General features: G+C 38.9%; 1 protein-coding gene across 2 annotated transcripts; it reads right to left on the bottom strand.

The window, feature by feature from the left end:
* Positions 1-223: 223 nt before the first annotated feature.
* On the bottom strand, positions 224-14,586 carry LOC307039650 (rhombotin-1-like). Of its 2 annotated transcripts, none has more exons than XM_079681914.1 (5): positions 14,111-14,586; positions 12,140-12,353; positions 5,930-6,055; positions 5,572-5,674; positions 224-1,107 (listed from the first exon to the last, which is right to left on the bottom strand). In XM_079681914.1, exons 1-4 carry the CDS (start codon positions 14,133-14,135, stop codon positions 5,575-5,577), a joined length of 465 nt encoding a protein of 154 aa, XP_079538040.1. In that variant the 5' UTR covers positions 14,136-14,586; the 3' UTR covers positions 224-1,107; positions 5,572-5,574. The 2 variants fall into 2 exon arrangements, with proteins under 2 accessions (XP_079538040.1, XP_079538041.1); XM_079681915.1 differs by lacking the exon at positions 14,111-14,586 and adding an exon at positions 13,516-13,707 and having other exon boundaries at positions 225-1,107.
* Positions 14,587-15,266: the final 680 nt, after the last annotated feature.

Below are 15,266 nucleotides of genomic sequence, written 5' to 3'. Positions count from 1 at the left end.
TTGCTGAAAAATGCTATTAAAATACCAGTCGATTATTTATCACCTGCACGTGCACATGTGAGAACACCTGTAACCCACACACTTTTTAGAAATCACAGCCAAAGCCAAATTAATAGTTTTATACATACTATGTACATAGCCTAGTTAAAACAATTTAGCAATTGCAAAACATCATGTAAAACTACACTGTTATGTTATGACTGTGTGTACTCAAAGCAAACAAATGCCCCTTAAAACAATACTTAAAATAGTATATATTATATTGTTATATTTTTGGGTTAGTAGAAGTAAAATTGGCATGAAAAGACTCAAGTAAAATACATGTTCAACAAAGGCAACCTGATCAAGTCGTCTTAGTAACATTAGATCATTGAATTGTAATAAGCAGTTTCTGTAACACTTTAGAATTAAATCGATTATTAATTACCGTCAAAATTATTATTGAAACTATTTAGATCTTTTGTAAAAATGTCTTTAACAATTATTTTTGAGTGATCGCATGGTATAAATAATGAGCACACGACTGAAATCAAAATTCAGTTTAATGAGTAAAGAAGGCAACCCTTGAGATCTGAAGCAGCACTCATCTCTGAAGAAGCAGTGGATCCTCCTCCGATGTTGAACTGTATTTTTTACAGCATTTGGGAATATGTTTTCATTTGTTTTGCGGCTTCCTTCGTGCCAGATGGGCGAGGTTCACCACAGAGGACAGTTCATTGACTCACAATCAGAGAGAAGTCTAAAAAAGACAACTTAGCATTTTCTCTGTGATGGATGACTTGCTTGATGCTATGTGCGGCTTGCCTCCATTCGTCTCTTATTTCAGTGTGGTGAACAGAAATTATTTGTTGAATGTTTAAAAAAAAAGAAGCAGAATCATCATGAAATATCCTCCTGATTCTATTTTCACTTCCTCTGTGAATCTCAGGTCCGTTAGATCAGAAAGTTTTCAGGGGAGTTTCCACCAGCAGCTCTTCAATAAAGAGTTCAATCAAGAGAAACTTGTCCCATCAGTTTTGTTTCCACACATGCTTCAGTTTGAAACAGGAAGCTGATGAAGACTCTGAGATTTAGAGTCCAACTGGCTCAGAGTCTTCCTGTTCTGATCTGCAGAGGATAGAGAACAACATGTGATGTTAAAGGGTTAATAGGAACATATAATCAGACGCATGTGCAGCAGTTAAATAATCATTGCAGAAATCTAAATAAATTGTGTTTAGCGACTAAACTTCCAATAAGAAGTCAATAAAAGGCTCTTTACTGTGACATGCTGAACAATAATCTGTGCTGAAGTTGAAAATGTTAAATAAAAAAGCTATCAGTAAAGCATAGACTAGTTTACCTTGATAGTTTAAAAACAGCCCTTATACTTTTAAATAGGAAAACTAAGTACCAAGAGACCACACCCAGGTGACAATTGCCAGAAGTGATGTACAATGTGCAGTCCAAACAACTAATAATGATAATTAAAAGAATAAACACATCCTACAAAAGCACTTTTTCTCCTACATTGTGCTGCATTATGAATGAATGGTTGGCAAGCTCCTCCAGAATGCAGCGGCTCGTCTGGTCTTCAACCTTCCTAAATTCTCCCACACCCCCCCGCTCCTCCGCTCCCTTCACTGGCTTCCGGTAACTGCTAGAATCCACTTCAAGACACTGGTACTACCGTACCATGCTGTGAATGGATCTGGTCCTTCCTACATCCAGGACCTGGTTAAACCGTACACCCCAGCACGTGCACTCCGCTCTGCATCAGCCAAACAGCTCGCTGCCCCCGCACTGGACCACAGGTGGAAATTAGCCATTAGCTATAATCTGGCATATTGCATCTATTCTCTTTGCTGAGATTTGTATGAATGGTCCTTCTATGAATAAATAAATAAATACTGCGAGGGGGACCCAAGTTCCCATCAGCAAAAACACGTGGGTTTGCTATCCTGGCTCCAAAATGGTGGAATGAGCTCCCCATTGACATCAGGACAGCAGAAAGCTTACACATCTTCCGGCGTAAACTGAAAACTCATCTCTTTCAACTCCACTTCGAGCGATAGAATGACTAACAGAGCACTTATATACTAACAAAGCACTTATATACTAATAAAGGCTTATCTAAAGCCAGTTGAGTAGCACTTGAAATGGTTTGGCTCTATGAAACCTGATGTACTTATATGATTCTGTTTTCTTCAAGTTTGTATTTTGTTGGTAGAATGCACTTATTGTAAATCAGCTAAATGCAATGTCATGTAAAAAATGAAATGCAAGGGCACTTCCAATAAAAATATATATATATTTTCCTCCTTTGGAAATACACACTAAATACAATTTCTTTTTAGATTTCCAGGACAAAAGGCAATATAAAACTCAAAGTATGACAGTTTTACATGAAAGGGTCTTACATAAGTTGGAACCACTGTAAGCCAAGACATACAATGGACGTATAAACTGCATTTTACAACGTTATCTTTGTTTGGAAATTCTCTGTTTGACCTATATGTATACAATAGTCTTGGCAGAACTGCAGGCATTGAATAACTTATAATAAACAGACTTCTGCCAAGAAATATACACCCACACCCCTTCAAATGTGAGGGTGGTTCACGAAAAGGTCTTAGATAGTGTAGGAGCCATGAAACGTGTATAGTAATGTGTTTTGTTTTAATATAAGATATTTGTTTGATCACTATTGATTGGTTGGCTTGGGTCACATGGATTATATGATTATACATGATTATAATCCTGTTCACCTGTGTGGAAGAGAGGGTGACACAGGGACTTTTTGTTGACCGCAAGACTTATGATTGCTTTGATCATTATTATTACAATGTCTATGTCTGATCGCCGCATATTTTTTATTAAACTACATTACAATTCAACAGAGTTTTGATCTCAGCAAGTACTCGTTTTTAGCATGTCATACAACATCAAACAGGCCCGGCATCAGCCTCTCAGCGACTTTGTTTGTTTCCTGCTGTCGCTATAGATAAGTTCATTGTAACCACATGTCACACTAATCTTGCATCTTCTAGTGTTTACAGTCATATGTTTGCAAAATCTTTCACTCTCAACATCAGGCTGTGTTCATTACTCCCCTTAAAGAGGAGATATTATGCTCACTACAGGAACAAAAGGGCCTCTCTAAAATGTTCCTATCTGAGGTTATTAAAGACCAGGGTATATGCAGGAATCCTGAAGTCAAATGTAAAATCTTTTAAGACCTTTTTTAAGACCCTTTCCATACATTTTAAGACCTCATCGCCACTTGGAGTTCTAACCGGTTACCTTGGCGACACACTTTACTATACACAGTATTGATTGTCCTTCCTCCTTATCTTCCAACCATTTGGACGCAAACTTGCATTTCCCCATAACGATGTTGTTTAACAACCGGCATAAACTGACCTTCGCGCGCTATCAAGCAGTGAGCGTGCGATGTCCTGTTCAGATGACGTCAAATCCAACGGGATGCCATAAATAAATTACAAAGAACCACACTACACACCTACGCAATGATTACATTCAGGCAGACTGTAGAATACAACCTCTTTGGACAATTTATATACTTATTGAAAACAAGCTACAAAATGTAATACCTTGGAAAATGCCCTTTAATACTTTTAAATAGCCTTCATTTTCGCTAAATTGATTGATCAACTTTTAAGACCCCGCAGTCACCCTGAAGACCCATATTTTATTGTATTTATTCTATTAAAAACTACCTGATTAAATCAAGTTATAGTGTTGAATAAAAGTTGACAGTAGAATCAAAAGTCTTGTCAAGCACAAGGAAACCTTACATGTTGTTTTATTAATTAAAATGTTATTTCTAATGCAGAGTCAGATTGTTCATATCATTATGTTAATTCTCTATCCTCATCTAACCCTGAAGGTCAGGTCAGACAAGTTACTCTGTCATCAAAGAAGGGCAGGAACCAAGCAAAGTAGACATATATAAAAAGCAGTGGTCCAGTGGCCACATTTAAAAGTATTTTGACAAAAGCTTATATAAATCTACAAGAACATCCAAGATCAACAGAGCTATTTGAGTCTTGAGAGAAGAGTTGGAAAGAGATTCGGCGTCTGGATCCAGGAAACCTTCACTGGAGCCACATTTATAAAAAGGAGACTTCCATTTAACGCTGTCCAAAGAAAATATACAGCGAATGACATTTAAAGATGCTTCATTTCGCACCTCAGTTAATCATAAAATGTAATGAAACCTCCAGAGTTGGTGAAGGTGAAATGTGTCATGATTTTTATGATAAAAGGTGAAATAGTTTTCTAAAAAGCTTTTTAAACATTAACTCTGGAAGCCAGCAAAAATGGTAAAAGTCACCACTTCCACATCCGTTGTCCAGCGTGGTGTTTTGAATGATATGAAGTGGAGTTGGACTGTTCAGGGTTCATACACTTTTTCACCAATGAACTTCCATGACCAAACAAATTACTCTTTCTCAGCGGTGCCACTGAAAATGGTTTATTTTAACATGGAACAGGAAAATAAGGTCTGCATATGAAACATGTCTAAAACAAATAGTACTTAGTAGCTTCCACAGGCTAAAGCAACTAAAATCTCTCTCCAGCAAAATACCTCGACAGTTAAATGCCATTTTATGTTTCATTACTATACGATACAGTATTTATTATCGTTACAGTAATACTATTTCGGCGATTAGATAAAATATAAATTATGTTTGATGCAACTTTACTTACATTTCCATGACTTTTCCAAAGCTTTGGGAAAAACATTGTTTTCCAAAACCTTTCCAGGGCCTGGAATTAGCTTTTTGAATTTCCATGACTTTTCCAGGTTTGTAATGACCGTACGAACCCTGCCTGTTAGTATCATAATGATAGAGAGGGCTTCTGGTCTTTGAACCCTGAAACCTTTTTAATTGAGGATTGTGTGGAGTCTGCTGCACTTGCTTTCACCCTTCTCACATCTGCCCTCACAGCCAACGACTGCTCTCTCCTATCTGATGTATTTCTCTGCTTATGAAGAAGGCTTTCTATTCATATGTAAAACTGTAGGCAAATCATTGGCTTCCAATGAGAGGCAACTGTTTTGAAATATTTCATCTCCGTAGAAAAACTGCATATTTTACATTCGTATTTATCCATCCAGCCTCAGCATGGGATTCTTCAAGGGAGAACACATATTGACCGCTGTCAAGCTGCAGAGTCGGGTCATTATCTGTACGAGTTTACTCTTTGTGTCATAACCATTTCATTGAGCGGATTATAGGGGACAGGCTAGATCTTAAAGCAGTAATAAATTAGACACATCTGATTCTAAGCCTTCTTTATATGAGCTTTAGATGTCGGCAAATATAGATTCATTCATCACCTTCCAACTGAACATCCAGACTAAACGTAATGCTTCTTCAAAGATAATATGCTTCACATGGATGATAGTGTCCGCAGCCTCTGGGTTTGATGTCTACATATGGTCATATTTGGGATGAGCTTTGTGAGCTCACTTGTATATCTTCCAGATATCCCGGTGCATGTTTTAGTTCAAGCTGTCAGAGCAGCTGCCGAGACCGTAACTCATCGACATCTGAATATTACCTCTCATTGCCTCTCCGTGCTGCCATTAAGATGGCCTCCTTCGTAGTCCAGCTGGCACAGGATCATGTTGTTCTTGAGGAAAAACTTGTCTCCCACGCAGAATCTGCAGAGAGGGAATATAGAAATATGGATCTGAATCATGAGTTCCCAGTGGAGCATCTCAGGCCAAATTAATCTTGCATGATTGCTTGCTGATTAACCATCTTTAACTCCGACAGGGTTTAAAAGTGCAGTAAACTTTCTGCTTACAATGCATCGCTGGTATGCTCGTAATGACCGGTGAGCTCACTCACTAGTGCACCTCGAAGATAAGTCAACTGAATTTGATCTCCCCGGCTAATTGCTACCCTAATCTTACCTCTGGCGGCAGAGTTGACAGGCGAAGCAGTCTAAATGGTAGACGTTGTCTCTGGCTCTCATCACCATCTCAAAGGCAGGGATCAGCTTACTGCAGGCTGCACAGTTCCCCGTCACCCCGAAGAGCCTGAGAGGGAAGAGGGCGACAAGCAGACCTGTAGTCTGGGCGCACTTAAAATACATTTCACCCAAGAGCTAAAGAGGGATAAAGACACTGAAATAACAGCAGAAAAGTTGCTCAACAACTGCATTTCCTACAGATTATTGATGGGTTATTGCTGCTGCTGCTAATGCAGAGCTTGCATCATATTGTATGAATGTTGTACGTAATTAAGAGCAGCCAAGCGGGAGGAAACATTCCCTATAGCCCCTCAGTTGTAATTCTGAGTAGGAGTAGGATACATTTCCTTTGGGGAATTAGTATGAACCACATATCAAAGCAATCTATCCAGTAGTTGTGGAGACATTTGACTTCAAACCAAAAAGGTTGTGATGACTCGTTATGATTATCACAGCCACAGTCGCCCCCGAAATACAAATGTTTTCAAGAAAACTGTGGGGCGGTTTTGCTTTCTATTTTAATTAGTTTGAGGCGTTGAAGGGATTGTTTTGTTTTGTAATACAAGCTTCTTTGTGCTTTGTTTACATTTTAAAGCTAGTCTGGCCCCGCATGCATGCGAGTCCGAGTTTATTAGCTGTGCTAGCTAGCCAACGGCCGCTCAGAGATAACATTACTTTACATTTCCTATGTTAAATACTGCTACTACTTGTTTTTGAAAATTATTTTTTATAATTGTAGTAACGTGGGCTTGACTTTTTACTAGGGCTGCTCGATTATGGCAAAAATCATAATCTCGATTATTTGGGTCAATAATTGATATCACGATTATTAACAACGATTATCCATTTACTTTGAAAACATCAATTTATTGGAGAATTTTTTTTTTAACAGTATGTTTTTAACAGTTGATTACCCTGAACTTTAAGTATAACTCAACTGAAAGAAAAAAGAAATGAATAGTAAAAAAATAATCATTATATTTCGATTACGTTGTTTTCGTAATCGTTGCAAGCCATAATCGTAATTGCGATTAAAATACGATTAATTGAGCAGCCCTACTTTTTACATCATATGCAAGTCTTCTCCTATAATCCGCACTATACGTGTTCCCGCTGCGGGACGAACAAAAACAATTCTGATTAATTTAGGTGACACTTTTGTCCAGAGCAACTAAAAAAGTGCAATCAATACAAATTCAGAACAGCAAGAATCACGCATGTACAACATTTCAAAGTCATCATAAAATAGCTTTGTTTAATAGCATCCCTGTTTTTGCTGTTAGCATCGTTAGCTGCCTGCTAGGAACTTTAATCTTCCTTCCTTTCATTCAGCCAGTACAGCGAACACATCTGGGCTGCAGACATGTATCAATTATTGATATTCGACATATTATAAATAAGCATTCGTGCTTTCACGTAATGCGTATTTGTGCATGTTTCAGAGAGAGCTGGAGTCACATGTAGAACATTTTTGGAAAGGTATGTGAGCATGGCTAATTGAGGCTCCATTGGTCTACATGATGTGATTAAAGTGTTAGAAATGCAGAATAATCTGAGTGTGAACGCTCACATGTTGAAACGATGGACTCAGTAATGCAGGATTTTCAAAGATCTTTTATAAACACATTTCTGTTGTTGCTGCAGGAGACTTTAAATGCTTCACTTGCTGTGAACCAGGGGATTTCTGTTTCAAATGTAATAGCTTTCGCAAGCTGGATATCATTTTTCCATGATATCAGCTGCTGATAGAGAGCAGCCAAAATAGGATTCACTGATATGAAAATGTCAAGTTTTATATGGAAATGTCACTTATTGAAGTGCCACATGGGGGCTTTAGTCCGCCCTTATTACAGACACTCTTCTGAAACTAACAAATTCATCCAACACATTTGAACGTATTGTCCTCAAGCTACCTGAGAACAAACCCTGTGTTGTGTTTGAATGCTCTGTGACTCAGAGCTGACCAGCTGCAGATTGCTTCACCTCCCATTCACCTCCAGAAGAACAAACAAACAGCTCTCAAGGGTCTGACGATGAACATTACAAATCTTATGCTCCAGTGGTGGTAAGTAACCAAGTACATTTACTCAGGTACTGTACTTGAGGTACTTGAATGTTACCCGAATATTTTCATTTTATACTACAATTTTGGACTACAACAGGAAATTAATTAGAATTACAATAGTTTTTGTTCAAAAACATTTCACATTTCTAGCTTTTAATTGTGAAGATTTGCTGCTTTTGATTTAACATATTTAAATATCTTTAGAAAATGTCGGGCAGTGGTTCAGTCAGTAGGGGCTTGGACTGGGAGTTGAAGGATTGCCGGTTCAAGCCCCCGAACAGACAAAAAATATTCCTATTCATCCCCTTCCGAAAAATAGTTTTACACCTAATACTTTAATCCTACTTGAATACTTTACTTTTACCATTCTCGAAGCAGAACTTGTACTTGAAGTTGAGTATTTTAACAATGTGGTATTAATACTTTACTCAAGTGAAGAATCTGAATACTTTTTCCACCACTGCCATATTCCAGTAGATGAAAAGGGGGTTTTGGGAGGACTAGCTATGAACAATGACATCCCTGAAAAAAGCAGGGTGGAGAGAGAGAGCATGTGTCTCCCAGAGCTCGGGACGACAAATGAAAGAACGTCATCAAACGAGTGACCAACGCGGGAACAAAAGCGAGTCCTAATTAAGAGAAATGTTCTGATCTAACGAGGCCGAGTCCTGAGCACCTGGTGGGGTTTTTTCCTCCTCCTTAACGAGGCTACGCAGCTCAATGCTAATTCTTTACTAATGGTCCAATTAAAAGAAATCACATGGTTTTAATCCTGCTCTTCAAAGGCTTTTGGTCTGCACCCTTCGCGATGATGAGGAAAACAGGAGGCAATCTAGCCAATTTAACTGTCAAAAGGGGTTTTAGTCTCTTAAGTGCAGCGCAGCTAATGAGAGACTTAGCTCCAACCAAATCCAGCTGGATTGTACATGAGACTAACACATGAGTTCAGCAATGTGGCTGAGATATCAGGAGTTCTCCTGCTGACCTGACACCAGACGTCGTTATTTCAGGCAAGAAAAGGAAGGCTACATAACTCAGAGGGGCCGTTACAGCCGGCGTTTGGGTTTGTGAGAAAGTGGTGTCCATGGTCAAAACACTGCATTGTATTTAAAACATACATTCATTTGCGGCGATCCACAGGCATTAGAGATGGAGTTTAGACAATCTTAAACATTGATCTTTATCTGAAGAGTTTCTTAAGAGTGTGTGAAGTGTTATGGACCTCCTGCCCCCATTAAAGTGGAAGATAATTCAGACAGACACTCCCAAGGGATATGTTCTTAACTACGACAAATGTACTTAAAGATACAGTTAACCAGAACTTAGGAACATGATACTAATAAACATGGAGTCAGGAGACAGTTAGCTTAGCTTATTTAAGCGTAAAGGACAGGGGATAACAGCCTCCCTTCTCTAAGGCTAACAACATCGGCTTACAGGCACCTGTAATGATCCCTAAAGAAATCATTATGTGTCTTGTTTGTTTAACACGGTGTTAAAATGCAACCCTATCTCCTACATAATTACATCCCTATGCAATTAAACTGCTAAAATTAAACAAAATATGTCCCGGATTAAGGTCGCCATTTTTAAACTCATGGTGAGCAATGCAAATTGGACGAAAACTAAATATAAATGCCACAAAACTACTTTGTTAGGTAAGCCAAAAAATCGTGAATTGGGTTTTAAAAAGGAGGTTGTTACGTCAGTTACCTTGAGGGTGTATAAATAATAATGTACTGTAAGTGAATATTGAGGCATGGTTTCAAACTGGACACAAACTCAGGTATTCACCTCATACACTTATATTATCAATCAATAATCCAGGACAGAAAATGTCTCCCTCAAATAGTAATTGAGGATTCGGTTTAGTTTTACGAGGACAGGCAAAAACATTACAATTCAGAAAAGAGACTCCAGGAATTTACTGATCCTGGCCAAAACAGTCCAAGAAATAACCCCCCCTTTAAATGGGGATAAACAGACCCGACGCTAGCTGCTTCCCTCTCTTTTCAGTCATTACATTACATACATGTCACTTGTCAGACACTTTTATCCAAAGAGACTTACATACTCAATACTGTGGGCAATCCCCACAGGAGCCATTTGGGGTGAAGTGTCTCAGGGACACAACGACATGCTGACTGCAGTGGGGTTTGAACCTGTGCTCCCCTGATCCCAACACACTAACCCACTGCGCCACACGCCTCCACAGTCTTTATGCTAAGCTAAGCTAACTGAGTACCGGCTGGAGTTTCATAATTACTGCACAACATGGAAAAACTTCTGATCCAACTCGCTGAAATAAAGCAAATTAATGCATTTCCCAAAAAGTTTGAAACTATTCCTCAACATGTTAAAAGCATGGGATTATTGCAATACTAAATGAGTGTTTCTCTACTTACTTTGTGTTAGCTTCGCCATATATTGTCTTGTTTCTTTAGATTTTAAACTTTTAATGTCAACAAATTTGCATCAAAGGTCAGTTAAAAGAATCGATTATGATAGAAAGCAGAGCAGAGGTTTGCAAAATGCTTTCGTTTTAATACGAATCCCGCAGCCAACCACACGTCCAACAACAACACAAGTTAAACCCTGCAGGTATTATAAGATGAAAACGTTAATACTGAGTCCATTAAGGACTTCAATACAACCTGCAGAGTCCCAGTGTGATGAATCAAGCTTATTAAAATCACGGGTAAAACTTGCTTTGACTTGTTGTGTAAAATCTCTCAGAAACAGGACACACCCTGTGAGAAAAAAAAGCTTTCCTAAATTAGCCTGAAGGTTCAGCAGCGTTTAATCTGAGTTGACAAAAGATAGTAAGGGTCGTTTATGTTCAAGGAGTTAACTGAAAGCTGTGGTGTTGAAACGGTACATGCATAAATGTCTTTGTTTCTCATGTAAAACATTGACCTCTCACTCGTGTCTACAGCTGTCCTTGTACAAGTTCCAAATCTGCACGCTTTCATTTTTCAGTTTCTGCTGGGTGGTAAATAGGTGGCTCTCAGATTCAAATTAAAATCTCTGTTCCTACAGTCTCTCTAATATCCTACAATATCAGGCTGTTTATCCTGAGTGGATCTAGCTCTTTCAATCTGATACTGTATCTACTTTAACATTATTTAACATACTGCAAACTCAGCACTTCGCTTCTATGATGGCAACAGCAGTTTTTAAGATTTGTTTTCAAGCTGGATTTCTTTTATATCTTGAAAGGAATTCTTCACCCCCAACAAGAACATATATATATCAATTACTAACCCAGTGTTACCTTGAATTCTCAAACACAACTTTTCTTGCATGCCTTTACAGTGAATTAACTTCTGCAGGAAAAGTGTTTCAATTAGCAAGGGTTTACGTTAAAATGCATGTGTTTGGGAAGTAGTAAGCATAGGACTGCATAAATAAGCCCTGGATTAAACAGTTTAGCCTTAAGTGGTGTGAGAGTTGGTGAACAAATATTTGTATAGAGTTCTGCTGTTGTTAAAAGCAGCCGCCATTTACTTCTATTCACCACGACTCTTCTACATTTTTGGATCCTTCGTGTATCGTAGAAGCATGGAAGAAAAACAAAGATTTCTTCAAGAATTAGTCGTTCAGGGTGAGTCATTGATAAACATTTGGTCCTTAAAGTCCAGATGCACCTGTAGAGGGCTTCATAAGCTTTCATCTGTTCGCATTTCAAATGTAATTTATTACTACAATAAGCAGTTTTTTATGCTTGTACAGTATTCACTTTTTCATTCTGTTTTTAGCTCATCCTATTCTCTTTGACATGTATATAGTTTGCTTCTTATGCCGGCACATTGGTCAGTTGCAGAATTCTCTGTTTCTTCTTATTGTTTTCGTTGTTTATGTCATATATATATATTTCCCATTGATGAAGGAGGAGCCTGGGATTTAAGATTTGCATTGCCATAACTACACTGTATCTGCGGTGCATAAGATAGGACAAGAGGACTTTATTTATCCTGAAGGAAATACTTGTGCCAGAGTTACAAAAATACAATAAACACAGCAGCATAATAATAAACTGTACACTAACAGCAATAAGAGAATAAAGCCTCTGAATGTTGATGTTACCTGAGGTAGTCCCTGCGGCAGAGGATGAGGTTGGCCCGGGTGTAGAGCGTGGATCCGACGCGGCCCAGGCGGCAGTCGCAGCAGGAGCACTTCAGACAGTCCTCGTGCCAGAACCGGTCCAGCGCCTGCAGCATGAAGCGGTCCCGGATCCTGCCGTTACAGCCGGCACATCCTCGAGGTTTCTCTCTGGACTGGAGGGACACGAGAGACACACCTGGAGGATTCAAACAGCAGGGAGACAAAGATTGGAGAGGACAATCAGAAAGCTGATCATGATAAACCACTCTAAGGATATTGAAAATAGGAATCAAAGAAAGCTTCACACAGGAGATCAGATCAATGGAAGAACTAATCAGATTGTTTACATGAGTAAAAGTACTAATACTACAGTGTACAAATACTCAGTTACAATTAAATGTCCAGCATTTAATATTGTATTTAAGGAAAAGTATTACCATCAAAATACACTTTAAGTACGAAAAGTAAAATAACCCATTGTGCAGAATTTAGGCACCATACTATAATTATTGATGATAAAAGTGGTGCTTATTTCAATTACTTGATATACTACTGGGTAGCTTAAACTATAACAATCTGCAGGTCACCCTTGAAAAAGAGATATGTTGATCTCAAGGGGCTTTCACCTGGTTAAATAAAGGCTATAAACAAACAAACAAACAATATATATGAATGTATTATTGATTTAGAAAAAAATGTTAATTGATACATTTCTTTGAAAATGATGCAATGCTTCACATTTCGTTTTTACTGCTTGGTTTTAAAACTTAATGAAATATGCAACACATAATGTAGGGGAGCATACAGTAGGTATAAAGTGGCATAATGTGAAAATACTCAAGTAAATAATTGAGGTACTTGTACTTTACCTAAGTACAGTACTTGTTGTATTTCACCACTGGAGATACAATGCTATGAAAACATGTTATACATAATAAAGTCACGGTGGAATAGCACACATTAAATCACAGTTAATGCAAACGGCTAAACCCTAAATAGGACAATAACACTTGGAAAAATGTGTTAAAGGTCATAGCTGGACTACATAATGTCTTCACTTTCACTTTATTGAAACATAGATCTATATCAGAGTGAAATAATAACATATCGAGGACGACATAAAACCATAATAAGAACACAGCTGTAGTTTCCTGTTGGTACACAGCGTCATTATTCATCTAAATAAAAGTATTTCACAGACTATCTGACGTTCAAATAATTGTTCTGACATCTCAATGTTAATTCAGTCTTGTAGCAGAGTTACACACAACCGTTCAGTAAACCCTGGCTGCTGTCCTACATAGAGAGGGGGAGTAACCGCTGAACAGAAAGGCACTATCTCAGCGCTCAGTACTTACTCTCCTCCTTGTCCAGCACCATGCTTTCTGTGGAAAACAACAATCCACCAACAGGAGATAAGACCCCGAGAGCGATGGGAAACAGGGGCTCAAACTTCGCGACTCATTACTCCAAAGAGAGGAAAAACCGCCACAGAGAAGCGTTTTCTGGGTCTTAAAATGAATAAAAATAGCCCGGCGGATGGATGCAAAGCGTCCCCGGGTATCACCTTGCCTGCAGGAGAGATGTGCTGAGATCCGGAGAGGCTGTGCGTCTTATCTGCGCTGATGTCAGAGCAGAAGCATGTGTGTCTGCAGGCTGCGGCTCTGAGAACTGAACCTCCTCTCTCTGCCTCCTCCCTCTGCAACAAAAAAAAACTCCCAGTCAAATGTTTTTTTTTTCTTCAACGCTGCGTGCTAATTATATAAAGTCATTATGCTCAGATCTGATAGTGCCCGCCCCCTCCCTCTCAGAATCAATTATTCAATAGACAGTCACACACTAGGACGGGCCTGAGGTGCTTTAGAATGAGCTTATTCAACTCCAAGGACACCAATTATCTCTGGGGCGCCATGCAGGCACAGCCCGGCCTCTGCACGACAGATGCAAGCTTACCGTGGGTTGAGTTCAGTGTGTTCATGTTCCTGTGCACTGTGTGTCTTCTTTCTTTTCTTTGGATACACCACAGAGGTGGTAGAAGTACTCTTATCTTGTACTTAAGTAGCGTAGTACCAGGTACCAGGGTGTAGGAAATACTCTGTATTCAAAATGTTACTTAAAAAGGTAGGGTATAGGTAATTCACTTCAGAAACACTTTTAGCTATATTCCATGGAATGCTCTTAAAATCCCGATAGCAATGAATACATTAAATGCTTTGACAATAAATATATAGAAACATGTCATCTGTGGAAGCCGTGGCGCTGTAAAAAGCACGACGAATCATCTGAGCCGGCCTGGCTAAAATAACTGGATGGCCTACCTGCCTGTCAGCCTTCCATCTGTGCACAAACTTATCTCGTGCCCTCATTGGTCATGTGCGCGTTCGTGTGTGTTGGAGGAGGGGCTCTGTAAGGAAGTGGCAGATTTCTTTCGGCTGTGTACTTTCTAGCGCACTCGAGCTGGTTTCTCCATTCTTGCCTACCCATCCCTTTAAAGTATTAGCATCAGAATATACTTAAAGTACCAAAAGTAAAAGTACTCCTTATGCAGATTTGCCCGTTTCTGAATAATATATGTTGTGTTTGTTTTGATTCTAATGATAGAATAGAGTGTTAACAAAGCCTGTACAGGTGCAGGGTAAGAGTACACTAATACAAAATGCCATACAGGACACTAAAGTTCAGTGTGTCATGCGGTTAGTGTATGATATTTATTGAAATATAACAAAACAAATGCTAAAAATCAATGTGTTAATCTTTTGTGTATGAATATTACCTTCTTAGATATATTTGTGATTTAAAGACAGTGTTATTATAAAGACAGTGTTGGAAGAAGATCTTTTACTTCCTTTGTTACAAATAAAAGGGGGCAGACACCCTCTACATTAGAGTAGGCTTAAGACTTTCCTTTTGGATACAGCTTATAGTTAGGGCTGGCTCAATCAGCCCCTAGTTTTGCTGCTATAGGCTTATGGTGCATTTCCACTACAGCGCGATTTAAGCGTGCCGTGCCCGGCCCGTTTTTGGTTGCGTTTCCACTAGCGTGTACTTTTTCACAGTTTTTCTGGCTCTCCAAAATCGAGGTTCTTTCCGGGCCAACAACCGGGCTGAG

The sequence above is a fragment of the Notothenia rossii genome, assembly GCF_949606895.1.
Source record: "Notothenia rossii genome assembly, chromosome: 5".
NCBI lineage: Eukaryota > Metazoa > Chordata > Actinopteri > Perciformes > Nototheniidae > Notothenia > Notothenia rossii.
This window is presented reverse-complemented; position numbering and strand designations above follow the sequence as displayed.